The 27,023-nt window shown below is 48.3% G+C and overlaps 1 protein-coding gene across 2 annotated transcripts in view; it reads right to left on the bottom strand.

Moving 5' to 3' along the window:
• Window positions 1-11,904: 11,904 nt before the first annotated feature.
• Window positions 11,905-27,023, bottom strand: part of ZFYVE26 (zinc finger FYVE-type containing 26) — a gene marked incomplete at both ends in the record, with an annotated part of 77,378 nt that continues 62,259 nt past the window's right edge. For both annotated transcript variants that reach the window (XM_080706976.1, XM_080706975.1), the window contains 7 exons: window positions 11,905-12,108; window positions 15,174-15,218; window positions 15,663-15,845; window positions 18,317-18,376; window positions 18,851-18,992; window positions 19,744-19,943; window positions 20,859-21,056. In XM_080706976.1, the coding sequence (XP_080563102.1) occupies window positions 11,905-12,108; window positions 15,174-15,218; window positions 15,663-15,845; window positions 18,317-18,376; window positions 18,851-18,992; window positions 19,744-19,943; window positions 20,859-21,056 (1,032 nt within the window). The remainder of the gene's footprint in view (window positions 12,109-15,173; window positions 15,219-15,662; window positions 15,846-18,316; window positions 18,377-18,850; window positions 18,993-19,743; window positions 19,944-20,858; window positions 21,057-27,023) is intronic.

The raw sequence follows: 27,023 nt of genomic DNA on the forward strand, positions 1-27,023 counted from the left end.
CTGGTGGAAGAGCAGAGGCTGACTGAGGCCCATCCCTGCCATCATGCATGGGGACCAAAGAGAAGGCCAGTCCTCCAGGATTGTCCCCTGGCTGGTCCCCTTGCTGCTGCTGCAAACCCGATCCTCCCGACCTTCTGGAAGCCTTTACACACCCAGCCCTCATGCGAGGCTGGCTCGTGGCATATGATGTTCACACCTACAGACCAGTCTCCACAAGGATTTGAAGAGTCTGCAACCCTCGGGGGCAAGAGGTTTGGGCAGAGCCCAGGCTGGGCATGGGGTGGCAGAAGAGCCTAGGAAGTGGGTTGATGGCCACACCAACACCAGAAACAGCAGCCTGTGTGCTCAGCTGAGGTGCCAGCGCACCAGCATGCCGTATTTCCAAGAAATATGACCTCAAAATCTTGATTGACTTCTTTCCTCTTTGAGATGCCAGTCACAACCCTGGGGTCTGGACCAACTCGGGAAGAGTACCGCTAAGCTTGGCCAAATTCGATTTCTTTGATTGAGCATCCTGGAGATACTGTGAGGCCGGGCCTTCCCATTTCCCATCATGCCGATGGTTTCTTTTTATAGAGTTCCTATTACCTCAATTTTTAGGTAAAATAAAGATTTGCATTCATTTCATTGCCTTGTCTATTTTCTCAGGGAGAAGTAGGGCAAAGAGGGGAGAGCTGCCTACTAGTTTAGTGAGTAGAACCTCATAGCTTTCTTAGAATGTTGCATCTTGGTACAAGATAAGATGGCCCAAGGTATTTTCTCAAGTTTCTTCCAATACTAACATTTTATTGTCAGAGCAGCGAAAGGAGGGGCTTAACATACAGAGGGGCAGCCAGCAGGGTGGTGCACGCCTGCAAACCCCGCACTCGGGAGGTTGAGAGAGGAGGACCGCAGGTTTTGCAGCCAGCCTAAGCAATCTATCGAGGCCCTCAGCAACTTAATGAGACCCTGTTTCAAAAATAAAGAATTGAGAGCCGGGCGTGGTGGCGCACGCTTGTAATCCCAGCCCTTGTGAGGCTAAGACAGGAGGATCGCACAGGTTTGAAGCCAGCCTCAGCTACTTAGTGAGGCTCTCAGCAACTTACTGAGACCCTGTTTCCAAATAAAATATAAAATAGGTCTGGGAGTATAGCCCGGAGGTAGAAAAGCCCCTGGGTTCCACCCCCAGTACCACACACACAAATAGAAAAAAAGAAAGAAAAGAAAGAAAGGAAGGAAGGAAGGAGAAAGAAAGAGAAAGAAAAGAAAGAAAGGAGGGAAGGAAGGAAGGAAGGAAGGAAGGAAGGAAGGAAGGAAGGAAGGAAGGAAGGAAGGAAGGAATAGAGCTGGGTGTGGTGGCGCATGCTTATAATTCCAGTATTTGGGAGGTTGAGACAGGAGGATCGCAGGTTCAAGGACAGCTTCATCTACTTAGTAAGGCCCTCTGTAAATTAGTGAGACCCTGTTTGAAAATAAAGTATGAAAAATAGGTCTGGGGAGCCTGGCGTGGTGGCGCATGCTTGTAATCCCAGCATTCGGGAGGCTGAGGCCTGAGGATCGCGGTTTGTGGACAGCCTCAGCTACTTAGTGAGGCCCTTCGCAATTTAGTGAGACCCTGTTTCAAAACAAAATAAAAAATAGGGCAGGGGGTGTAGCTCGGAGGTTGAATGCCCCTGGGGTTCTGTTAGGATAAGCAGCCCAGTCATGCCAAAGATAGCAGCCTCTCCGGCTTCTCTTCCGGATTGTGCTGACTACCTCATAGCCAGCCAAAGGGGGCCACGGGATGCCCAACAACCAGTCCCCTGATAACACACTCACTGGGGTATGAACCATCCAATCAGTAAACGCCCCATACTTTGTGCGATCTTCCACTGTGATTGGAAGCCCCCTCCTCCCAGCTGCCTGATATAAAAGGGAGCTGGGCTGTCTTAATAAAGCTTTTGCTTGTTTGCTTGCTTATCTCCGATGGCTGGCCTTGGGTTTTTTCTGCACTGGACTTCCACTTTCAGGTTCCATCCCCAGACCTGCAAAAAAATAAAAATAAAAAAGGTCTGGGGGGTATAGCTCAGAGGTCGAATGCCCCCCTGGGTTCAATCCACAGTGCCACAATGGAAAAAAATGAATAAAAAATAGGGCTAGGAATTTAGCTTGAAGGTAGAATGTCCCTGGGTTCAATGCCCAGAACTGAAAATAAATAAATAAATAAATAAATAAATAATTTAATTAATTAATTAATTTTTAAAAAGGGCTGGGGGGTATAGCTTGAATGTAAAATGTCTCTGGGTTCAATCTCCTGTACCTAATACACACATACATACAGATATACATACATACTTAACTTTAACTTGATACAGATACAGAAAAGCCAAGCCCTCATAATGCCCATCACTAGATTCATGGCTTCCCTTCTTTCTGGCCTCCCTGTGCAACAGCTGCCCAGCCTCCTGTCTGCTTCCCCTTTGAGCTAAGGGTGTTTCTCCCTGCAGCCTTGGCTTCCCCACCCCTCACTCGCTGGTTGACCAAAGTTTACCATTTTACTAGAAATTCTCACCTCTTCTGTAGCCCAGGCGACTTGGCTCAAGCGCCCTCAGTCACCAAAAGTAGGTGGGGAGATGCTCCTCATTTTTCAGTGCATCGACTCAAGAAAACATACTTATTGCTTTTGGTTTTAAAGCATCCAAAGGGTGTCTGGTAAAAAAAAATGTTTTTTTTTTTTTCCTTCATGGCAAGTAATCTTTTAAAACAAAACGTGCTTTTTAGAATTTATTTCTTGGTACTAAGGATTGAACCCAGGATTGTTCTACCTCAAAGCTATACACCTAACTCTTTTTATTTTTTGTTTTTGAAACAAGGTCTTGCTAGGCTGCTGAAAATCTCACTATGTTGCTAAGGCTGTCCTCAAACTTGTGATCGATCCTTCTGTCTCAGCCTCCCGAGCACTGGGATTATAGGGATATGTCAACACACTCAGCTATGTTTTATTATTATTATTATTATTATTATTATTATTAGTAGTAGTAGTAGTAGTAGTAATACTGGGGGTAGAACCCAGGGGCTTTCTACCTCCAGGATATTTTATATTTTATTTGGAAATAGGGTCTCACTAAGTTGCTGAGAGCCTCACTAAGTAGCTGAGGCTGACTTTGAACCCATGTGATCCTCCTGTCTCTGCCTCCCAAGCTCTGGGATGACAAGCGTGCCACCACGCCTTGCTAGCTATGTTTTATTATTAAATTTTTTTTCCTGCTTTTTGCTGTGCTGGGGGTGTGTACTAGAAGAGTATTCTACCACTGAGCTACACTCCCAGCCCTATTCAAGTTTTCAAATAGACAACAGTAGAGCAAATGGTACTATGAATCCCTATGTATTGGTCATTGGGTGTCAACACTATTAACATGTGGAATCTTGTTTTATCTATTTCCCCTATGACATTTTTTGGGAGTTAGAAATGGGAAAATTTAAAGCACCTTGTATCATACCAGTCATCCACAAATACTTCTGTGTGTGTGTCTAAATAATCTTAAAAAATAAAAACTTGTTGGACGTGGTGGTGTGTGCCTGTAATCCCAGTACTTGGGAGGCTGAGACAGGAAGATCGCAGGTTTGAGGCTAGTCTCAGCAACTTGGCAAGACTCTGTTTCAAAATTAAGAAAGAAGCTGGGTGTGGTGGCGCACGCTTGTAATCCCAGTGCTTGGGAGGCTGAGACAGAAGGATCGCGCAGGTTCGAAGCCAGCCTCGCCTGGTTTAAGAGACCCTGTTTCCAAATAAAATGTAAAATAGGTCTGGGAGTATAGCCCAGAGGTAGAAGTTCCCTGGGTTCCATCCCCAGTACCACTTAAAAAAAAATTAAGAAAGAAAAAAAAAACAGGGCTGGAGGTGTAGCTCAAAGGTAGAATACCCTTGGATTCCCTAGTACAACAAAATAAATACATAAACAAGTAAAAATAAAAAAGGGTTGGGGGTGTAGCTTGGAGGCAGAACACCCATGGATTCAATCCTCCATACCTAAATAAACAAAACCACAGTACCATTATTGTTCCTAACAACATTAATTATTCCTGAGTATCATCTAATATTTGGAGTTCAGGTTTTCCTGTTTGTCTTACTAAAGTGTTTTTACTGTTGGTTTATTCAAACCAGGAAAAGAGAAATGGTTCTGAAGGGAGAGGAAACTTTTCTTTCCAGAAGACTCAGCAAATCTTCTTGTGAGCCACACCAGCCTGGGCTGAGCACTGACCGGCTCCTCCTCCCCTGGAGCCAGTGCCCCTCCCACTCACCTCACCCAGCCGGGAAGAACAGTAGCTAATGCCAAACACTTTCATTAATTTGAATTACATATCCTCACGAGAATCCTTTGTGGTAGTTACTGTTAATATCACCGTCTTAAAGATGGGGACGCAGAAGAGACTCTTTGAGGCACAAAGAAATTGTGCAAAGTTCACACACCCAGTGAGTGGCAGGGTGGAGCCCGGTGGTTTGACTGCAGAGCCTGCTCCCTGAACAGCGGTTCTCCACTGCTTCCCACAGTGGAGGAAGTGGCAAAATTACCCCAGGGAAATCCAGGAACGTGCGTTGGCAAAGGGAGGGAACAATGCGGAGGGGGCAATCACGTATGCTCACCACCGGAACCTGCAGTCTGTGCCTTCGAGGCTGTTGGGAAAGGTAAAGGCAGCACACAGGATTTTCTTTTTTGGAGGGGGCAGGTACCAAGGGTTGAATCCAGGGGCATTCTACCTTCAAGCTACACCCACAGGCTTTTTCATTTTTATTTTGAGACAGGGTCTCACAAAGATGAAGGTTTTGCTAAGTTGCTGAGGCTAGCCTTGAACCTGTGATCCTCCTGTCTCAACCTCCCAAATACTGGGGTAACAGGTGTGGGCTACCGTACCCAGCTGGATGCAGGATGCTGATGCTGATCCTGAGTGTCTTCTCTGTGCTGTCTTGTTCTGGCTGGAAAACCAGAAGTGTAGAGTGTGGTGGGCTGCTGTCGGTGAGGGGAGGCTTGAGGTGGAGGCCCGGGGCTGGCTGTGCACAAAAGAAGCACAGCTCTGCATGGCTGCAAGTTGGCTCTGGCTGCCACAGCTGGGGCGTCCCGCTGGCAGTGGTCTTGGTGGCGGTGGGATTCCTGACTCCATCAATGGTGGATGGTGTGCAGGTGCTTCCAGAGACCCCCTCCCTCAGCCTTGTGTCTTCAGAGTTACTGGTGCTCGGGCTAATTCTCTCCACGCTACAGATTCTTGCTCAACACTAAAAGCACAGTCTTCTGAGCTTGGGGAGGGATCAAGTGCCAGCCTGGTTCTCTTGTCTGAGTTCCAGAAGAGACTTGCCCAGTTGATAAGTGGAGCAAGGGAACGGCCTTGGCCCTGCGCCACAGTGCTGGGAATCGGTGGCTGAGACCTTCCCATCTCGGCTTCCTGGATCCTCCTGAGGCTGCAGAGGCAGTCTTCCTTCCATCTGCTCATGCTTGGATGCGGATGTGGCCTTCTGCCTTGGCAGAGCTCCCCTTGGGACCCGGGAGGTGGGTCCTGGACAAGAAGGGCTGCAGGATTGCTGTCATCTCTGCCTTCCCTAACTATTCCAGTTCTACTGTCTTCACTGTCCCCGACTCTCCTACCTCTGAGACCTGAGGTGGGCCTCCTCTGAATTATCTATCTATCTATCTATCTATCTATCATCTATCCATCATCTATCTAATCTATCTCTCATCTTTTATTTGAAAACAGGGTCTACGTTGCTGAGAACCTTGATAATTTGCTGGGGCTGGCTTCAAACCTGTGCTCCCCCTTTCTTAGCCTCCCAAGTACTGGGATTACAGGTATGAGCCACCATGCCAGGCTTGGGTCCTCTTATTAATTTATTTAATTTTATTTTTTTATTGAGGACCTAGCTAAAAGTCTAGTGTATTTGGTGAACATTTTTAGAATGATGTCAGGTCAGGTATCCTGGGAAACAGATTTCCAGGATATTTGCCCACAGTGGGTTTACTGGGAGTCCTCATTGTGTCAACATGCATGTGGGAGTGATGGTGAGGGAAGCAGGATTGGGCAGAAGGTGAAGCAGAACAGTGATGCATCACAGTAAAGGCTTAGCCGATCCTCTCCCCAGGGAGCCCTGGGGCTGAGCTGCCCTGGATTAAGAACAAGAAACCGGCCTTTATGCCTCCACAGTGACCTGTTTCTGGGTATGGGCAACTTCCAGGGAAGGGGCATGGCTTGGGTGAAACAGCTTTTTTTTGGTGGGGTGAGGGTAAGTTCTAGGAAGTTCTAGAGACTTAGGTGAGTGCTGCTGGGTACCTACACTCCTAGCATATAGGTGGTGTGACGGCTTCATTTCTGAAGGGATTTGAGTGGTGTACCAAAGCAATATGTGTGTTTGAGGCCAAGGAGTAGTGCTTATATTAAATAGGGAATTTCTATTTTTAATAAGAAGACATAAAACCCAACAGAGTGCTTCACTAAAGATATAAACAGGAAATTTGCAGAAGAAACGCAAATGCATCTATACTAAGTAAAGATGGTTAGCTTTACCAGTGAATACTTTCCTTAAGCCCCAGCCAGAGATATCTGGTAGCCTTGGCATGTTTCGAGTGTCTGGACATAATGCTCATCCAGCCTACATTTAGATTGGGTGCTCCGATTTTCTGTTATGACACAACTTTGTGCCATGTCCACATCAGACGGCTTTCATGTTTAGTTTCATCATTAGGTTTTTGTGTGTGTGTGCGCGCAGAAGTACTGGACATTAAACCCAGGGTCTTATGCAAGCTACACAAGTGCTCAACTGTGACATACATCCCCAATCCTTTTTTTTTATTTTTTTTTTTATTTTGGTGGTACTGGGAGTGGAACCCAGGGGCTTTCTACCTCCGGGCTATACTCCCAGACCTATTTTATATTTTATTTGGAAACAGAGTCTACGTTGCTGAGAGCCTCACTAAGTAGCTAAGGCTGGCTTCGAACCTCCTGTCTCAGCCTCCCAAGTGCAGGGATTACAAGTGTGCACCACCATGCCCGGGTTCCCAATCCTTTTAAAATTGTTATTGAGGTAAATTCTTGCTGAGTTGGCCAGGCTGGCCTTGAACTTGAGATCCTCCTGTCTGAACTTTCCAAGCATGGCTGAGATGATAGGAGAGTATCACCATGGCTGGCATTGTTTGTGTTTTAAAAGTGTGTGTTTGAGTAAAAATCCATGTTTCTGAGCCGGGTGTGGTGGCGCATGCTTGTAATCCCAGCATTCGGGAGGCTGAGACCTGGAGGTTCGCGGTTTGTGGACAGCCTCAGCTACTTAGTGAGGCCCTCTGCAACTCAGTGAGACCCGGTTTCAAAATAAAGAATAAAAAATAGGGCAGGGGGTTTAGCTCGGAGGTCAAATGCCCCTGGGTTCCATCCCCAGACCCCCCCCCCACACACACACAAAAACAAAACAAAACAAAAAAAAACGAAAAAAGAAAATTAAAAAAAAACATGTTTCTGGGCGAAGGAAAAAAATGGCACTGAAGCTTCTGCTCCTGGCTCAAGCATCACACAGCAAGCCTGCCCTGAGAGGGTGGCAAGCAGTTTTGAGTTCTGCTTTCTCAAAAACTCTACAACTGATTTAAAAAATTCACACACTGGCTGATATTAAAGATACATATAGAATTTATTGACTGTTTTGTGGTCCTGGGTCTTATTGCATATAGAGTTTTAAAAAATGTCAAAAACTTTTTTTTTTTTTTTTTTTTGGTGGTACTGGAGGTGGAACCCAGGGGCTTTCTACCTCCGGGTTATACTCCCAGACCCATTTTATATTTTATTTGGAAACAGGGTCTCACTAAGTTACTGAGAGCCTCACTAAGTAGCTGAGGCTGGCTTCGAACCTGTGTGATCCCCGTCTCAGCCTCCCAAGTGCGGGGATTAAAAGCATGTGCCACCACGCCCGGCTATCAAAAACTTTTTAAAAAAAAGTTTCAGAGAACCATTTCTACCCCATCAGGCTGGCAGCAATTTGTAAAGCTGAACTGTTTTGGCATGGGCGTGGGGAAGCAGGCACTCCACACTGCTGGTGGGATAGTCAGTTGCTATTTTCTTTGGATGGCGACTGGCATTATTTACCAAGTGCCCATAATCTGTGACCCAACAAAATTCTGGACAAGATAATTCACTGTAGCCGGGCGTGGTGGCGCACGCTTGTAATCCCCGCGCTTGGGAGGCGGAGACAGGAGGATCGCGCAGGTTCGAAGCCAGCCGCGCTGGCGTAAGAGACCCTGTTTCAAAAATATAAAATAGGTCTGGGAGCGTAGCCCAGAGGTAGAAGGGCTTCCAGGAACCCCAGTACCACCAAAAATAAATAAATAAATAAATAAATAAATAAATAAATAAATAAATAAATATAAAAAAATAAATTATATATATATATTTAGCCGGGCGTGGTGGCGCACGCTTGTAATCCCCGCGCTTGGGAGGCAGAGACAGGAGGATCGCAGCAGGTTCGAAACCAGCCGCGCGCGCTGGCTTATGAGACCCTGTTTCCAAATAAAAAAGTATAAAAAATAGGTCTGGGAGTGTAGCCCGGAGGTAGAAGGGCTTCCAGGAACCCCAGTACCACCAAAAAAAAAAAAAATAATAATAATAATAATAATAATTCACTGTAGCACAGTTTACTGTGGCAAAAGATGACAACAGCCTAAAATGTCCTTTCATTGAGACTGGCTGGATTAAATTATTACGGCATTTTTTTTCACCATAGAATACTTTAGTTATAAGGCTTGTTTGCACATAAAATAGCTCTGTGACTGTGACATTGGTGACCTCTGGCAGGGACCTGGGCTGGGGGCTGGATGGGAGGGACTTTTCACTTACCTTTATATGCCTTACAAATTCAGAATGTACATTATCACTCTCCACCTCCCTTCCGCTAAGAGAAGAAAATCAAAGCCAAGAAAAAAAAAAAAACCAAACAACAACAACAACAACAAAAACAAGTTTTCTGATGGTAGAGGGAATACTAACCTATTTTTATTTTTTTTAATAAATGCTGGGGATTGAACCCAGTGGCATTCTTACCTCGGAGTTACATCCCAAGCTCTATTATTATTATTTTTTATTTTGAAACAGGGTCTTGTTAGGTTGCTGACAGTCTAAGTTGCTGAAGCTGGCCAAGAAAAAAAACCAAGGCCTTGATCACAGGCCTTGAACCTGCGATCCTCCTCTCTCAGCCTCCCAAGTACTGGGATTATGGGTGTGTGCCACCACACTTGGCTGTACTAGTAGTTTTCAATACATAGGAAACTTGAGATAAATCCTAACCAAAAAGATAGGAGTCACTGAAGAAAGCTTAGGAGCTGAACCCTTACCATGTCTTCCATTCACCTCCCTCCCCACCCCCAGAGAACAAGAGGATAGAGGAAGGTGGGGTAAGAGCCAGGCAGCACAGAAAGGGAAGAAGGCAGGAAACTAGTCAGACAGACACTTTATTGTGATTTGCTTGGGGTAAAACATTCATCCCCTCAACACATACATTTGTTTTGGTGTACATCTGTTGTTTTGTTGGAGACCACAGTGATGCTCAAAGGCCTTTAGTCTCTTCTTATGTCAGTCTGTTCAGTGGTTGCCTATTTTATTTTTTATTTTTGGTGGTACTGGGGTTCCTGGAAACCCTTCTACCTCCGGGTTACACTCCCAGACACCTATTTTTTATATTTTTATTTGGAAACAGGGTCTCTTAAGCCAGCGAGGCTGGCTACAACTCTGTGCAATCCTCCTGTCTCTGCCTCCCAAGCGCGGGGATTACAAGCGTGCGCCACCACACCTGGCTGTGGTTGCCTATTTTATAGTTCAATTAGTTAGAGGAAAAAGTCAGAAAAATCTAGTCTTAACACCCCCAATTAAGGGTTGCAAGATTTGTGACCCATTTGTTTAAAGTGCTTATGTTCAGTGCAAAAAGGGCAGACTCAGAAGGCCAGGCAGTGTTGTTTCCTGGGAGTCAGGTTTGTTCTATGACTCAAGAAAGGAAAAGCCACTAGTCAAACTGGACCCACAAAGGATCAAGAATTTTCCTAACAGCTTTTCTCCTCCCTCCCTCCCTCCCTTCCTCCCTTCCTTCTTTTCTTTTCTTTCTTTTTTTTTTTTTGTAGTACTGGGGATTGAACCCTGGAACATTCTTCATCCTAGTTACACCCCCAGCCCTATTTTTTCTTTTTTTTTAATTTTTGAAACAGGTTCTCACTAAGTTGCAGAGGGCCTCACTAAATAGCTAAGGCTGGCTGAGAACCCGCAATCCTCTTGTATCAGCCTCCCAAGTACTGGGATTACAGGCGGGTACCACCACACCCAGCTAGATTTCTCCTCTTAATAGGACCAAAACTTTCAGTTGGACAGATGTCCATAATACTTTTTTACTTTACTATTTATTAATTTCTGGGGGGACTCTGGGGATTGAAGTAGGGCATTCTACCTCTAAGATACACCCCTAGACCTTTTTATTTTTCTATTTTGAAACAGGGTCTCACTAAGTTGCAGAGGAACTTGCTGATTTGCTGAGGCTGGCCTAGGGCCTGTGATCCTCCTGCCTCGGTCTACCAAGTCCTGGGATTTCAGGCATGCTCCACCATGCCCCGTTTATTTTACTATTAAAAAAAAAAACTTGGTTCAGAGGGAATTCCACAGGGTTTCTAAGCACCAGAGATATGGACTTCAGCTTCCAGTTCCTGTCGGTCTCAGCATTAAAGGTGAGTGAGGTCTACAGGCTCTGGCTGGTGAGACTCAGGGCCGCAAAGCTTTTCTTTAGGCCACTCATTGGCAAATCCAAGTCACTGAGTGGGACACACGCTTTCTCAAACACCGGCACATCTCAGGTGGAGAGGCCCATGCTCACTTCACTTACTCCGAAGCAAACCCTGATTCCTCCTGTTTCAGACAGAAGAGGCACACCAGTCTCTCAAGGACCTGGGCGACTGCATATCCATCCTGCAGAGACTGAAGGGAGAGAGGAGGGAAGGGGAAGTGGTTTCCTAAACAATTCAAGAGGCACAAATGGGATGGGAACTGAAATAGGTAAAGCCTAGCCATCCAGTCCTAGGATCCAGGCTGTCATTCTCTCCCTAGACTCTCACAGAGGGAGCCAGCTTCTCTCACCTCTCAACTCGGGCAGGACATCCTCCAGAGCCTGCTCTGTGCTCGTGAGCATGCCCTGCGTCCCCGCCTGGAGAGGCCTGCCTTTCCCTCCTCTCTGGATGAATGTGATGCGGGTCCTCCTGCTGTGGCTCGGCCTCCGGCCCTGGTCACTTCTACTGCAGCCAGAGCTTTGCCACCACCCGAGAGACCAGGGCTGGCTTCGAAGACCTGCCAACTCTTTGTGCTTGTGAGGGGAGACACCTGGGAAGTAGTATCATTCCACAGGCGGCAGGTGCCTCAAAGCCATCTCTGAATCTTGAGAAGGGAAGCCAGGGAAAAGAAGCAGTCTTTTGGTGCTCTTCTATAATTCCTGGTACAACCCCTCGAGTAAGAGGAGCTACTGAAGCGCTGCCACGGGGAGAGGACTGTGTACAAACAAGATGACCCGGGTTAAGAACCAAAACGCAGGGAAGGCTTTCAGACCAGAAGAAGTCAAAAGGAAAGTGCCTCTTTTCAAGGTGTAGGGAGGGGGGTGTCTAATTTGTTCCGAAAATGACTGGGCGTAAACAGGAGTGTACAGGAATGTGTGCACGTGCACACACACACTCATTCTGAGGTAGAAAGAACTGGCCATCTCCAGACAAATACACAGATTCCACAACTTTACAGACACATGGCACTTGCGTGAAAAGTCCTATCCTTGCCTGAAGGCAAGGCAGGGTCCCATCCGGTCTTTCCAGCCTGGGGCAGAACTGAGCAGTCCCACTCCTCAGGAGGAAAGAGGTGGAGGGTGTCGCTCCTGTTGCCACAGTTCCTAGGCCACATCTTCCAGGGTCACTTCCTGGAGCCTGAGCCGTGGGCCCCCCGAGAGCGGCTTGTCAGAAGCCACTGGGCACAGATGTCTTGCACAACTGCGTCCCCACTGCTCTGGGCAGCCTGCTGCACCTGCTGGACGAGGGGGGTGGCCCGCGAGCGCTCCTGCTTCACAGCAATCAGGTAGGCAGAACGTAGTTTGCAACAAGTCAGGTAGGCCCGAACCTGGCGATCGGAGACGAGACACAGCGGGAAGGAAACCGTCACTGGGGAATCACCGACCAATACGCAGAGCTGCCTCGGTGCTCTGCCAGGCTCACCTGCCCAGTTAACAGGTAAGAAGCGGCGCTTCTCACCTGCCTGGTTAACAGCTCGTTTCTCTCCCACCTTTTATCCCAGGACAGCAACTCTTCAAATATTCTGGACAGTAAGCTATTACATGGTGTCATTTCATAGTATAAATGGTTATTACAAAGAAGTTAAGAATTTAAAAAGGAAGGCAGGCAGATAGTCTGGCCTCTGTCCCCCCTCCCTCCAGCCTCTTCAGCTTCCTCCTGGCGTCAGAGCCAGCACTGCGAGTTATTGGTGACTGATTATGGGGTCCATGAGGCAGGAATCGTGTTTCCTTTTTCTATCCCTTGTATTCCTGGTGCCTGACATGTATCAGTGTTTAATAAATATGCATTATATGAATGAATGAACCATTATACCTTCTCCCTATAAGAGATACATAGATCTCCTTCTCTATTTTTCTTTTTTTTCTTTTTTTTTGTGGTACTGGGGATGGATGGAACCCAGGGGCATTCTACCTCCGAGCTACACTCCCAACCCGATTTTTTATTCTTCATTTTGAAACTGGGTCTCACTGAGTTGCAAAGGGCCTAAGTAGCTGAGGCTGTCTGCGAACCGCGATCCTCGGGTCTCAGCCTCCCAAATGTTGGGATTACAAGCGTGCGCCACCACGCCCGGCTTAAGCTTAAAATCTTTTAAAAGGAAATCTGGCGGGGGTGGGGGGATGAATATACACAATTAGAAAAAATCCAATTAGGTTTGAGATATATAGCTCAGTGGCAGAGTACTTGCCTAGCATGTGGAAGGCCCTAGGTCTGGTCCCCAGCACTGGGGGAACAAAACAAAAGCAAACAAAATAAAACCAACCAACAAAAACCAAAACAAACCAAAAAAAAACAAAAAAAAACAAAAAAAACACACTTTATAATCCCAGTACTTGGGAGACTGAAACAGAAGGATCACAGGTTCAAGGCTAGCCTCAGCAACTTAGTGAGACTCAGAATAAGAAATAAAAGGGGTGTGGCTTAGAGGTAGAATGCCCCTGGCTTCAATCCACAGAACCAAAAAAGAAAGAAAGAACAAAAAAGGCCTAATTAAGTAGTGAAGGTCTAACCCCGGTTAGGCGTGCCTTGACTTCTCGTCTGGATCGGGAGCAGCTCAGTTTGGGGAGGGAGTGTCTCCCATTTTCTCTGCCTCATGAAGTACACCAGGCGGTGGTGAGCGCCCCTCCTCTCCCTGGCTGGGCCTCACCTGCCCCTCTCTGGTTAGCCGGTGCCTTTGTGCCGCAATAGTCCTCTCCAATGGCGGAGGGGAATCTCCTCTCTCCATGTACACTGCTGAATCTTGCTCACCAAAGTCTGGCTCTCTTAACTCAATTGCAGACCGACTCTGACCAGGAGGAGAAGCCTGGCAGGTCCTGGTTCACCAGGGTGCTCAAGCCCTGCTGTCTGGCACGCGCTTGCTGCCCGCCCAAGGGCCTGAGCGCTCACCAGCCCTTCAGTTGCAGTTAGCACCTCCACATGTGAAACCCCACAAGTTGGCAGGTGAAGTTCCTACCAAGAGGAGGACGCTTTGCCAGAGTCTGGAATAGAAACTGGGCCAGGTTGGATTTGGGTATGTCCCCGTGCCCTGCGATGCCTGACGCACATTAGAACAGCTGCTGAGAGAAAGCCCCAAAAAGTAGCCAGGCTGTCTCAACTGCGGCGCGCCTCTCTCCCGGGGACAGCACTGTCCTACTGAGGGGCGGCTTGGTAACGGCGGAGGAAACTGCAGCGGGGGACTCAGGAGACCCGCCTGTCTGTCCTAGTCATCAGGGCTCATTCTGATTCTAGAAAATTCATTCTCCTCATTTCAGACAGGCTGGAATTTCCTCCTCCTAAGGAGTGCATTGGGAGGTTGCAGAAATAACAGGGAAATGTTTAGAACATCTTCTCATTAATGCCAGACTGAAAAATGCCTGGCGATTTCAGTCCAGGCCTTAGCGACACTGCCATGGGGCGCGGCTCAGTGGCTCTGCCACACGTGTTTGCCTGGTGCTCGTTTTTATTAGGAGGGCCTTGGCTGCCAAGAGTATTCCTCTGCTGATGGCCGGGCAGCCCAGCCTGGCTTGGAGGGGCGCTTCCTGAAGACAGCAGGAAGGCCAACCCCCTGGTTCACCATCAACAGGGGCAGCTGGGAAGCTTTGTATTCTGGCTGGCACTCCTTATAGGGGTAACAGGAAGCAAAGCATTACCCATTTCTGAAACAGGGAAGAGTCCAGTGACCCTCAGGTGGGAGGCCCAGTTGGCGAATGAGACACCAGCGGACACTGTGGGCCAAAGCGTTGGGTGGGACTTTTTCTTATTGTACCGTTTCCCTTCTGGGACAAAGAAAGACTTGCCCGCTCTGGGAACCTCATTCCATCAACCAGCCTAGAGATGAAAGTTGGGGGATTTCCTAGGGCTCTCTGAGAGAACTCGGTATAAAATGGCAATTTTATAGCACGTTACAGGGACTGGGGGTGAACCTCGGTAGTAGAGGGCTGGCTAACATGCTTGAGGCCCTGGGTTCAATCCCCAAGCCTCCCATCCCACCCCCACACAATGTTGCTGTTTGAAGTAAAAAGTCCCTCGCACCTCATGCACCGAGGCCGCCATGCTAGGCGGTGGCCCTGGGAGTGTGGCCGTGGCGCTGTGTGTGTCCCTGGCTCCCTCCCCTTGCTCTCTGCTCCCCACAGCCAAGCCCTGAGGGTCTGTCGCCCAACTCTTGCTTAGAAGCCGGCGTGAATGGACTGTATATATGGACTAAAAACTCCAGACCCTTAAGCAAATAAACCTTCCTTCTTCTAAGTTGTGGTGTGTGTGTGTGTGTGTGTGTGTGTGTGTGTGTGCGCGCGCGTGCACACACAGTGAGATGCTGACTGAGCCAATGACTGAGAAGCTAAGAAACAAGACTGCAGGGAACCGCGTGGGGAGCAGGAGTAAAGTGACAAGGCGGCCCCAGGTGGCAGCTCCGCTCACCTTGTTGTCATCGTTGTGTATCGCCTGGATCAGGCTCTCCAGCTCCTGCGCAGAACAGAGACACAGCAGCTGTGAGGGGGAGAGGAGCCCCCCGCTGGGAGCCAGGGCCCCAGCTCAGCCCAGCCCAGCCCAGCTGCTGGGACTCGGGGTGGGGACAAGTCCAAGCACAGGGTGTGCTTCGGAGGCCATTTGGTGGCCCACCTGAGCTCCAGAACCACAGGCAGCTCAACTCCACCAGTCCACAGACATTTCCAGGTGCATACAACCTTAGACCAGGGGGTGCTGAAGGACACCTCCTGGGTACAGAGGTCACGACCATGAGTTTTCTTTACAGGGAAACAGTGGGTTAGAATGAGACCACAGTTGCAGAGGGGTAAGAATGGGAAAGGAATTGTGCAGAACTTCAGGCACACTACAGGGGAGAGAAATAAAGAGGGTAATGGAGACACCGAGTACACAGGGGTCGTAGGGGGGCTGGGGTGAGCGCACCTGCGGGGGGATCCTTTTGAAGGCTTCCAGGCAGTTGAGGAGGATGGTGTCCCCGTCACTTTTGGCTGCCATGCCCGATTCACTGACACATTTGAGCAGTTGTCGGATCTCACTGTATTTCTCCTTCTCCACCAGCTGCCGGGCAGCTCTGCAGTAGGTTGCGGCAGCATCCAGCTGGAAGTCCTGGAGCAACATGAAACAAGGGGCTCAGGATGACAGGGAATGCTGGCAGCGGGATGGGAGGCAGTGTTATAAAGCATCCACTAGCTGGGTGTGGTGGCGCACGCTTGTAATCCCAGCATTTGGGAGGCTGAGACCGGAGGATCACGGTTCGCGGACAGCCTCAGCTACTTAGTGAGGCCCTCTGTAACTGAGTGAGACCCTGTTTCAAAATAAAAAGAATAAAAAACAGGGAAGGGGGTGTAGCTCAGAGGTTGAACGCCCCTGGGTTCCATCCCTGGGGGAAAAAAAAAAAAAACAGCATCCACTAGCTGGGAGTGGTGGTGCACACTTGTAATCCCAGCGTTTGGGAGGCTTAGACAGGAGGATCGTGGTTTGTGGACAGCCTCAGCTACTTAGTGAGGCTGCTGCAACTCAGTGAGACCCTGTTTCAAAAAAAAAAAAAGAATAAAAAATAAGGCTGGGGCTGTAGCTCAGAGGTAGAATGTCCCTGGGTTCCATCCCCAGTACCACAAAAAAAAAAAAGAAAAAAAAAAAGAAAAAAAAATCTGCTAGCTGGGCATGGTGGTGCATGCCTGTAATCCTCATACTTGGGAGGCTGAGACAGGACTGCAGATTCAAGGCCAGCCTTAGCAACTTAGGAAGACCCTATTTCCAAATAAAAGATAAAATAGGGCTGAGGAGGCAGAGAAAGAATGCCCCTGGGTTCAGTTCTTAGAACCACAAAATAAATAAGGAAATAAAAAGCAAGCTGGGCATGGTGGCTCACATCTGCAATTCCACTACTTGGGAAGCTGAGACAGGAGGATTGTAGGTTCAAGGCCAGCCTAAGCTTAATGAGGCCCTCAGCAACCTAGTAAGACCCTGCTTCAAAAGAAAAAAACAATAGGGGCTGGGAGCGTAGCTCAAAGATAGAATGTCCCTGGGTTCCATCCCTAGTACAATTTAAAAAAAAGCCATGATGACTATAGTCACAACAGAAAACATAAAAATAAGAAACTAAAAACAAGCAAAAAGTTCCCCTTTAGACTCAGCCATTTAGAAGCATCCACAGAGATTATAATTTTACCACCTACATGGTGCATTTCACTGTCAGTGGAACTTTCTAGAAATATTCTGATCAAATTCCAAGTCCAGTTCATTGTCTCTCATGAGTCACAGTCCCTGGGAAATGGTGTGGGGGCTGATGTTTGCTGCCCTGGACACTTGGCACTCTGTTGAGAGTTGCCTTAGTGTTCAGAAACAGGCAAATTCACCCAAAGACTTACTTGCTGAGACCTGACTGATAAGCACCTTAGTTGGGTCTGGGTTAATCATTATGCCACAGGATCCGAGGGGGGCTGCCCCTCTGCCTGCCCACCAGGGTCATCTGTGTGGAGAGCTTTGTCCAGCAATTAAGGATTCGGAAGAAAGAAACTGGCTGACCACTGTTGTTGTTGTTGTTGTTGGTGTGTGTGTGTGTGTGTGTGTGTGTGTGTGTGTGTGTGTGTGTGTTACTGGGGATTGAACTCAGGGGCATGCTAACCTCTGAGCTACACTCCCAGCACTATTTTATTTTTATTTTGAAACAGGGTCTTACTAGGTTAATGAGAGTCTCATTATTTGCTGAGGCTGTCTCTAACTTGCAATCTTTCTGTCTCAGCCTCCAAAGTACTGGGATTCCAGGCGTGTGGCATCACGCCTGGCTTGACCATTGGTCTTTGAGTCACACGTACTGTACGCAGTGTCCTCGCTGCCCAGAATGACCGTGGTCTTCGATCAGCTCCCAGGGTGTCTCCATGAAGCCTGTGGTGGTGTTAAGGTCTAGAGACTCTGCCTCTCAGGGTTTCAGGGCCTTGCTCTAGCCCCTGCTCCAGTGCCACAGCCCCACCTGTGTCCTTTGTTACAAGCAACAGAAGATGTGCTCCTCGAGCCAGCTTCTCTATGGAGAATGGAGGAGCGGCCCCGTGGCCAGTGGCGCCCCCAGCTGCTCCTCTAGCCTCCTGCCGCTGTAGGGTGAGCAGTGGTTCTGCAGGAAAACAGCCACGAGGACTGTCCTAGACCTGGCTTCAGGTACTTATTTGATAGCTTTTGATTAATTTGTCATTTTTTTTCTTTTGGTGGCACTGGGGAATGACCTCAGGAGTGTTCTACCTCTGACCTATATCCTCAGTCCCACACCCCTCTGAAATAGGTTCTCACTAAGTTGCTGAAGGTCTCATTAAATTGCTGAGGCTGGCCTTGAACCTGTAATCCTCCTGTCTCAGCCTCCCAAGTACTGGGATTACAAGTGTCTGCCACCATGCCTTGCAGTTGCAGAACAGCCTAGAGTCGCATTTGACCCTGTTCTGTAATAGCTATTGCCCTGATTTCATTCCTAAAATACACGTAAATCTGCTTTTCTTGGGATAAAATTTTCTAAAGCATAATCTCTCATGGAAATGTGGTCAGATGCTGACTGCCCTTGGTCTAATCTCAGATTATCCAAGTCATACCTGCAGAACCCGGAATGCAATTCCAAAACCGTCTTCCACATTTTTCCCTCCCAGCATGACCTGAAGAAGAGAGGAAAGCATGCTTCACAGAAGCAGTAACTACTGCGATAATTCCTCATCAGAGGTTCCCAAGGCGGGTGACATCGCCCTTTGGGGAGTGCTGGGACAAATATAGATACATAAAAGAACACAAGTTTGTCACTGTGTTTTCCTGTTTATTCTCTTAAGGTAGATTTCTGGGGCAGGGGGCATGGATTTTTTTTTTTGAGGGGGAGGTATGCTAAATAAGTTTGGGAACCTTCGTGCTTAAATCAAGAATGAAGGCCCCCATTTATTCAATGATTCAACAAATATTTGTTGAGACGTGCGTACGCGCCAGATGGCGATTAAAATGGACGTCATCCCCAGCTGTCTGGGGCTCGTGTTCCAGTGGGAAGGGAGCCACCAGACAAGGGACTGAAATACCAGGCAAGTACAACTGTGACCAGCACTGGGGAAGACGAGAGTGGCCCGCCGGAGGCGAAACGTGCGTACCTTGCAGGCGACATCCATTTTCATGTGGTTGTTTCCAAACAGGGTTGGCAGAGGCAGAGTGGTGATCTGAGAGGTCCCCGCACTTTCGCACCGATGTAAGAACCTGGTCACTTCCATCTGCAGCTGAAGCGTGTTCATGTGCCTGCGGGGACAGAACGCGCACGGCCCAGCCTCACGAGGGGTGTCGGGGGTGAGGTGCCTGGGGCTGGGTGAATGAGAAATCATAAGAAGATGGCGAAGGAAAAGGCGAGAGAGATGACATGGAGGGAAAAGAGGCTCCAAAGAACCCTCTGAGCAGTTGTGCAGGAATACGGCGGGGGCTTAGGACCCTCACAGACACGCTCAGTCTTTACTGAGCCCCTAGGTGCCAGGTGCAACAACAGGTCAAGACAGGCAAGAGCCCTGCACTCACGGAGTCACAGGCTGCAGGAGAAATGAGTATAACGGAACCCAGAGAAAGTTTAGTGATGGCACCCGTGAAGGTAACACCTGGGAGCGGTGGGCGTTTGTTTTAGATGCCATGGCCTGAAAAGGGGTTGGCAAGCATGGGAGCCGAGAAGAGAAAGAAAGCACTTGGTGTGCCACGGAACCCTTGGGAGGCCGATGGACTGCTGCTCGGCCAGGAAGAAGAGAGGAGTACAGGACCGGTGAAGCCATCAGCAGGGCCAGGTCAGCTGGGCCTATTTTGCTTTATTGAAGGGGTGTGATGCCTAGCCTGGCGTAGCATGTGGTTCTTTCCTCCCTCCGCTGCACTCCAGGCTTGTCATCCAGGGGTGAGGTCTATTACAAGTGGTGTTTAAGGGCTCAGGGGATGGACAAGAGCAGTTTTACCACCAGATGCTCAGGCCCAGCCTTCCTGGCCCGGCACCATGATCTCCTGAGCCTCAAGCTACCTGGACACGTCGGCTGCGGTCATCTTCTTCCGGAAGAAGGTGGTTTTCTTCCTTCCAGAGCTGCGGGAGGTTTCCTGGAGGTAGATCTTCAGGTGGTCCTTGGCCTTGAGCAGCCATGAGAGCTTCTCTCCCAGTTCCGTGTAGGACTTGGCTTTGTGACTGAAGAACCGAATACAGGTCATGGCAGCCCGGACTTGGTCCTAGATGAGAAAAGGCAACGTTCAGGTTAAAAGGGAGCTAGGGTGCCGGAGGTGGGGTGTGATGAGGATTCTGATTCCATTTCTCCCTATGGAGCAGATATGTGTGACCTCGTCTGGGTGATGTCTCCATCTTTACCTCCTGCTCTTCTCTTCTTGCTTGTTCAGCACTGGCACTCCTTCCCGCCACCACCTGAACTGTTGTTTTGTATAACTTATGTAGCTTTTGGGATCCACCAGATCCAAAAGTGAACTGACAGGCTGAGATCCTGGGTTAGACATTATCTCATCATTTAAGTGATCTAAAAAGATACTTCTGATTCACCGTTCACTTTTTTTTTTTCTTTTTGGTGATACTGGGGATGGAACCCTTCTACCTCTGGACTTCACACAGACCTATTTTATATTTTATTTGGAAACAGGGTCTCTTAAGCCAGCGCAGCTGGCTTCATACCTGCGCGATCCTCCTGTCTCCGCCTCCCAAGCACGGGGATTACAAGCGTGCGCCATCACGCCCGGCCATTCACTGTTCACTTTTAACTTGGCATTCAATGATTCAGTTTCTCTGTGATTTAGTAGTGGCAAGTGTCAGACAGATTAGGAGAAACTTGTTCCTCCTTCCTTCATGTTTTTTAAAGATACTTTCCCATCATTCCTTATGAATTCTTTCTTTTTAACCTTTACCTTGAATATTGAAGAAGGCCACTTTGGACAAGATTAAAGCTGGCCTCTAACATTAGGGTCAAAATCTTAGTATTATTTAACGATGCTACAGAGCAAGGTGGATTTGCTCTGGGGTCAAAGAGCAAGGCCAGGGGTCAAGTGACAGTCCTCTTCCTGCTCCTCGTCCTGCACAGCCTCCCCGACACGGTGTGCGGGGCGTCGGTGACGGGGCGGAGGAGGAGGGGCTGCTGTTACCTTCATAAACTGCTGCAGCTCGTACAGAATGTGGTAGTAGTTCTTCTTCTGTAAATGTTGGCAGGCGGCAATCAGGTACGTTCCCCAGCTCTCCAGAGTTGGATCGATCGATTCTAGCAAGTTTTCCAAGGTGTGCAATTTCCCACTTTTATAGCTCGGCTGGAAAATGCCTTCTATGAAGACTTCCGGAGGACTATCCTGGAGCGGGGCAGGGGAGAAGTCAGAAGCCTGGGGCCTGCTTCTGGCGCAGTCTGGGGTGTACTCTGCACCCCCTTCCACTCATGTACCTTCAGCCCCCCAGGGCGGTGCTTGGCTCCCTGTTCACCGTCACCTCTGAGACCCCTATGGGAGCCGCAGGCGTACTTCTCTCCTTAGTCTACAGAAGAGCGAGCGCCTCGAGTGTCACCCACACTCAGCGTCTCCACTTTCTCTCCTGGGATTTCCTCTTGAACCCACTCCCAGCTCACTTTGGTGTCCAAAGGCCACTAACGCTGCGCCTGATTTTACCACGGACCGCCCGACTGTTAACTGAATTCCAAGTTAATTCTTGGTCTTCTTTCCCACCTGATTTATCAGTAGCGTGTGTGTGTGTGTGTGTGTGCGCGCGCGCACACGGTGCTGGGAATGAAGCCAGTGCCTCTTGCACGCTAGGTGAACACTGTACCACTGAGTTACACCCCCAGTCCTCTCCACCTCTTTTAATATAGATGATGGCTTTCTTTCCTTTGAAAAACTGTCTTTCTAATTAACATTTTTATTTGTGTGTATGGAGTAGTGAGTATTGAAGGCAGAGGTGCTCTATCACTGAGCTGCAGTCCCAGCCCACTTGAAAAAAAATTTTCTTTTGGTGGAACTGGGGATGGAACCCAGGGGCTTTCTACCTCTGGGCTGCACTCCCAGACCTATTTTATACTTTATTTGGAAACAGGGTCTCACTAAGTTGCTGAGAGCCTCACTAAGTAGCTGAGGCTGGCTTCGAACCTGAGCGATCCTCCTGTCTCAGCCTCCCAAGCTCTGGGATTACAAATCTGCGTCACCACACTTGGCCCACTTGAAAATTTTGAGACAGGGTCTTGCTAAGTTACCCAGGCTGGTCTCAAACTTGCCTCAAACTTCCAAGTCAAAATTTTTTTTTAATTGAGAAAAATTATATTTGGCTTCCAGGACAGGAGCTTCTCTGGGTTTTCCTTCTCCCACTCCAGCTGCTCCTCCATTTCCTCTCCTTGGCAGCTCCTGGTGCTCTTTACTCTTCCTTCCTTCCTTCCTCTCCCCCTCCCTCCCTCTTCCCTTCACCCCCCTCTCCCCTTTACTATCTGTTCGTTTTCTCTCCCTTAATTGCATCTACTCTCGTGGCTTTAAGCACTACTCATGGGCTGATGAGGCCTAAATCCCTGTCTCCAGCCTGTTCATCTTTCCCGAACTCTAGAACTGTCTACCTGACTGATACACAATTGCCTCCTCAACTTGTCCTTCCCGGTATCCAACAGACTCATTACAATGAAAACGGCTTTCCTGATTGTTCCTTGCTCCTTTCACAGCCTTCCCTTTCTCAAATGGCAGCATCATTTAGGTAAAAAAAACCCTACAATTCCCTTTTCCCCTACACTTCAACATCAAATTCATCAGCAAGTCCTACTGGCTGTACCGTCAATACACACATCTCACCTCTTCTTGCTCTCTCCACTCTCAAGCCATCACCATCTCCCTGGGTGGGCACAGCCTCCCCCAGCCCACCATCCTCCATTCCTGGAGGGTTCATTCTATTCACCCATGAACCTGCGTGATTCAGTTTTAATGTATGTCTCATGAAGTTACTCCTCACTCGACATTTACTTTTTGGTACTGGAGAGGGAACCTCTCAGCTGTGTGTGTCTGTGTGTGTTTGAAAGAGGGTCTTGCTAGGTTGCTGAGGCTGTCCTGGGGCCTGCAGTCCTCGTCTCAGCCTCCCAAGCACTGGGATCACAGGTATGCACCACCATGCCCAGCTTCTGCTCCATCTTCCTTCTCAGTCAGTGCAATGCCCAGGTCTTCACAATGTCTACAAGGTCCTACATGATTCAGCCACTGCCGTTCTGACTTCATCTGCTATTACCCTGCCGCCGGCTCCCCAGTGCCAGCCACCCTGGCCTTTGCACTGTTACTCCCTGGGTCTGGATCCCGCTTTCTCAGAACATCCGCAGCCTCCCTCCTCACGTCGCCTTCCCTGGACACCCCATCTATACCTGCACCGCCCACGCTTGTTTCCTTCCCTGCTTTACTTTTTGTATTGCCATCACCTACACTACATACTTTATTACCTTGCTTATTGTCTCTCTGCCTACTATCATGTAGGTTTTATTTTTTACTTATTTATTTTTGTGGAACTGGGGATCGAACCCAGGGGCATTCTACCTCTGAGTTACACCCCCAGCCCTATTTTTTTTTTTTTATTATTTTGAAACAGGGTCTCACTAAGTTGCAGAGGGCCTCACACATTGCTGAGGATATCCATGAACCTGCGATCCTCCCGTCTCAGCCTCTCAAGTACTGGGATTACAAGTGTGCACCACCACACCCGGCTATCGTGTAGGTTTTACGAGACAGATTCGTTTGGCCTGTTTATCCACTGGTGTGCCCCGAGTGCCTGGAACAGTCCTTAGCTATTTAACAAATATTTGTTGGGTGAGTGAATGAATCAATATTATGGATCAACTAACTCTTCTGAAAAGTGCACACACATCATATTAATCTTGCTTCTGAAGCTCACCTGTGGTTCAGAGACTCTGAGTCATAAAACCCCATGCCATAGTCATAGGAAAGAAAGAGAAATCTTGTTGGCATTTATACTCCAGGTTAGGAGTGAGTAATGGAGACAAAAGGATGGCTATATGTGTTGCCAGCATAACACAGTGCGCACGAGCTCCTTAGAAATGAACATGCATGGCGGGCAAGGATGATTAGGGTCTGCTTTCCTAGTCCTGGCTGTTCCTAACTGAGAAGCTCAGATCCGATAGTGACGGTGCAGGCCAACTTTAAGAAGCAGGGGAGCAAGGCATGCTGGTGCTTGCCTGGAATTCTGGTACTTCAGAGGATGAGACGAGAGAATCAGAGGCTGAAGGCTAGCCTTTGAAGCATAGTGAGACCCTGTTTCAAAATAATAAAGGGCTGGAGAGTATAGCTCGGGGTAGAACAGCCCTGGGTTCAATCCTGAGAACAACAACAACAAACAAACAAAAAATAATTTAAAAAGATGAAACGGCAGCATCAGCATCAGCAGCAGGAGAAAGTGTGATTTCTCAGGATTAAGAACATCCATCTCATTCATCCATCACTGGTACCAGGCCAGGTGTCTGAACACAAAAATCTAGGCCTTCTCTGCCCAGGTGGGAAGATTCAGTTGTATAAATAGTGACAATCACGTGGGATCGATGCGGTTAAGAGGCACAGCGGCCGGAGCAAAGGAGGGGTGATCGGTTCTGCGTGCGCTCTGGACCGCTTCACAGGGAGGCTCTGAGGGGTAAAGAGGAGTGGACGAGGGAGCAGGGTGGGGCCGGCATGGGAGGCAGAGAGAACAGCCATGAGAGTGTGTGGAAACAAGACAGCATGTGTTATGACTGGGACAACGGAAGCGATCCGACGAGGCTGGAACATGGGTACAAACAGGATTTGAGGCAGCTGGCCTGCGGGTGCCATAACACGCTCAGGAGTTTGGACGTGGTGCTGTGGCTGTGGGGATCCACTCAAGGCCTGTTAGGGAGAGGAGAAACCTGAGTGTTCTGTGGTTTAGGGAGCCACTCTCACACGGACAGGGAGGACGCTGGAAACCTGCTTGTGAAGAAAGGTAAGGTATTTCTGTTCAAGGGTAACTGTGATTACGGGAGATAAAAAGACGGCTTCCTCCCCAGCTCTGACAAGCGCAAAGCAGGGGCAAAGCTGCTGTCAGCTGGTCCCCAGCTCTCTAGGTAAGCAGCTTAGCTCTGTGGACGACAGGTGTCGGGGAGCGGGGCTGGTTATCTCCACTCTCGATGTGTGCTTGGGAGAAGCATTTTACCTCAAAACTTATTTGAAAACAGAAAAAGGGAAAAAGTTACCAACTGAGTTCCAAATACCATGGTTTAGATATGATTTGTTGTTGTAGTACTGGGGATTGAACCCAGGGGTGTTCTACTTCTGAGCTCATCTCCAGCCCTATTTTATTTTTTATTTTGAAACAGGGTCTTGCCAAGTTGCTGAGGCTTTTGCCAAGTTCTTGAGATTGGCCTCAAACCTGCAATCCTCCCGGCTCAGCCTCCCAAGTACTGGGATTTCAGGTGTGTACCTCGGTCTGGTGTCACCTCGGTCTGGCTTGGGGGTGGCACAAACTGCCCACCTCCCACATAAGTGGAGATTTCTGCATGCAGACAAATCCCCAAGAACAAAATGAGGCTGATAAGTAAAAACACTGGCAATTTCCTTATTTCTCATAATTTTACCCTTTCATTGACTAATTCATTTGTGGCTACCTTGATGTTTTTCCCTGACTCACCCCATGACTGCTTTGTTGTCTTCTATGATTAAAATATTTTGTTTAAAACTCAATAAAAGCAAGATCCCGGCGGAAGGACAGGGAGGAGAGATCTCTCTCTCTCCTCCCCAGCTGCCCTCTTTCTCTAATAAAACTTTTCTATAAAATCATTCTGACTCCATTGTCATTGATATGAAAGAAATCTAATCAATCAATCGACATCAACTTCATCTGATACAGAAAGTGCACACCCATCATAATAATCTTGCTTCCAAAGCTCACCTGTGGTTCAGAGACCGTGAACCACACAAAGCCCCATGCTACAGCTATAGAACAGAAAGAGAAATCGTGTTGGCATTTACACTCCAAGTTAGGAATGGGTAATGGAGACCAAAGGATAGCTACGTGTGTGTTGCTAGCATAATATGCTGTGCATGAGCTGCAAAGTGGCCAGGATTTGGACTTTGAGAGCATCCATGGTGGGCAAGGGTTCTTAGGGACTTCATTTCTGATTCTGGCTGTTCCTAATTGAGAAACTCAGACCTAATAATAATGGTGCAGGCCACACTTAAGAGGAGTTTGGACGTGGTGCCGTGGCTGTGGGGGTCCATTCAAGGCCTGTTAGGGAGAGGAGAAACCTGAGTGTTCTGTGGTTTAAGGAGCTCACTCTCAAAATGGACAGGGAGAGCCAGGCATGGTGGCGCACGCTTGTAATCCCAGCATTTGAGAGGCTGAGACCGGAGGATCGCGGTTCATGGGCAGCCTCAGCTACTTAGTGAGGCCCTCTGCAACTCAGTGAGACCCTGTTTCAAAATAAAGAATAAAAGTCGGACGTGGTGGTGCACGCTTGTAATCCCCGCGCTTAGGAGGCGGAGACAGGAGGATTGCTTCGGGTTCTAAGCCAGCTTCAGCTACTTAGTGAGGCTCTCAGCAACTTAGTGAGACCCTGTTTCCAAATAAAATATAAAAAAAAAAGGTCTGGGAGTATAGCCCAGAGGTAGAAAGCCTCTGGGTTCCACCCCCAGTACCACCAAAAAAACAAACAAAAAAAACCACACACACACACACACACACACACACAAAATAAAGAATAAAAAAATGGGGGTGTAGCTCGGAGGTCAAATGCCCCTGGGTTCTATCCCCAGACCTGCAAAAAAAAAAAAAAAAAAAAAAAAAAGAAAGAAAAGAAAACACTACAAACAGAATACCTGCCACGGCCGAGGCACTCACGTGTCATTTTTACTTTTTTACTAATGTGTTTTCTGTGTTCCTACCTGCTTATGAAGACAGGTAAGGTATTTCTGTTCAAGGGTCACTGTGATTACGGGAGATAAAAAGACGGCTTCCTCCCCAGCTCTGACAAGCGCAAAGCAGGGGCAAAGCTGCTGTCAGCTGGTCCCCAGCTCTCTAGGTAAGCAGCTTAGCTCTGAGGACGACAGGTGTCGGGGGAGCGGGGCTGGGTGCTTCCCACTCTTGATTTGTACTTGGGAGAAGCATTTTACCTCTAAATTCATTTGGAAACAGAAAAAGAGAAAAAGCAAATGAATTCCAAATAACATGACGCCTACAGGATTTGTCGTTGCAGTAGTACTGAGTATTGAATGCAGGGACTAGACACTATTGGGCTACAACCTCAGCCCTATTTTATTTTTTATTCTTTTGGTCCTGGGGATTAAACCCAG

The sequence above is a fragment of the Muscardinus avellanarius genome, assembly GCF_963383645.1.
Source record: "Muscardinus avellanarius genome assembly, chromosome: 12".
In the NCBI taxonomy this organism is placed as follows: domain Eukaryota; kingdom Metazoa; phylum Chordata; class Mammalia; order Rodentia; family Gliridae; genus Muscardinus; species Muscardinus avellanarius.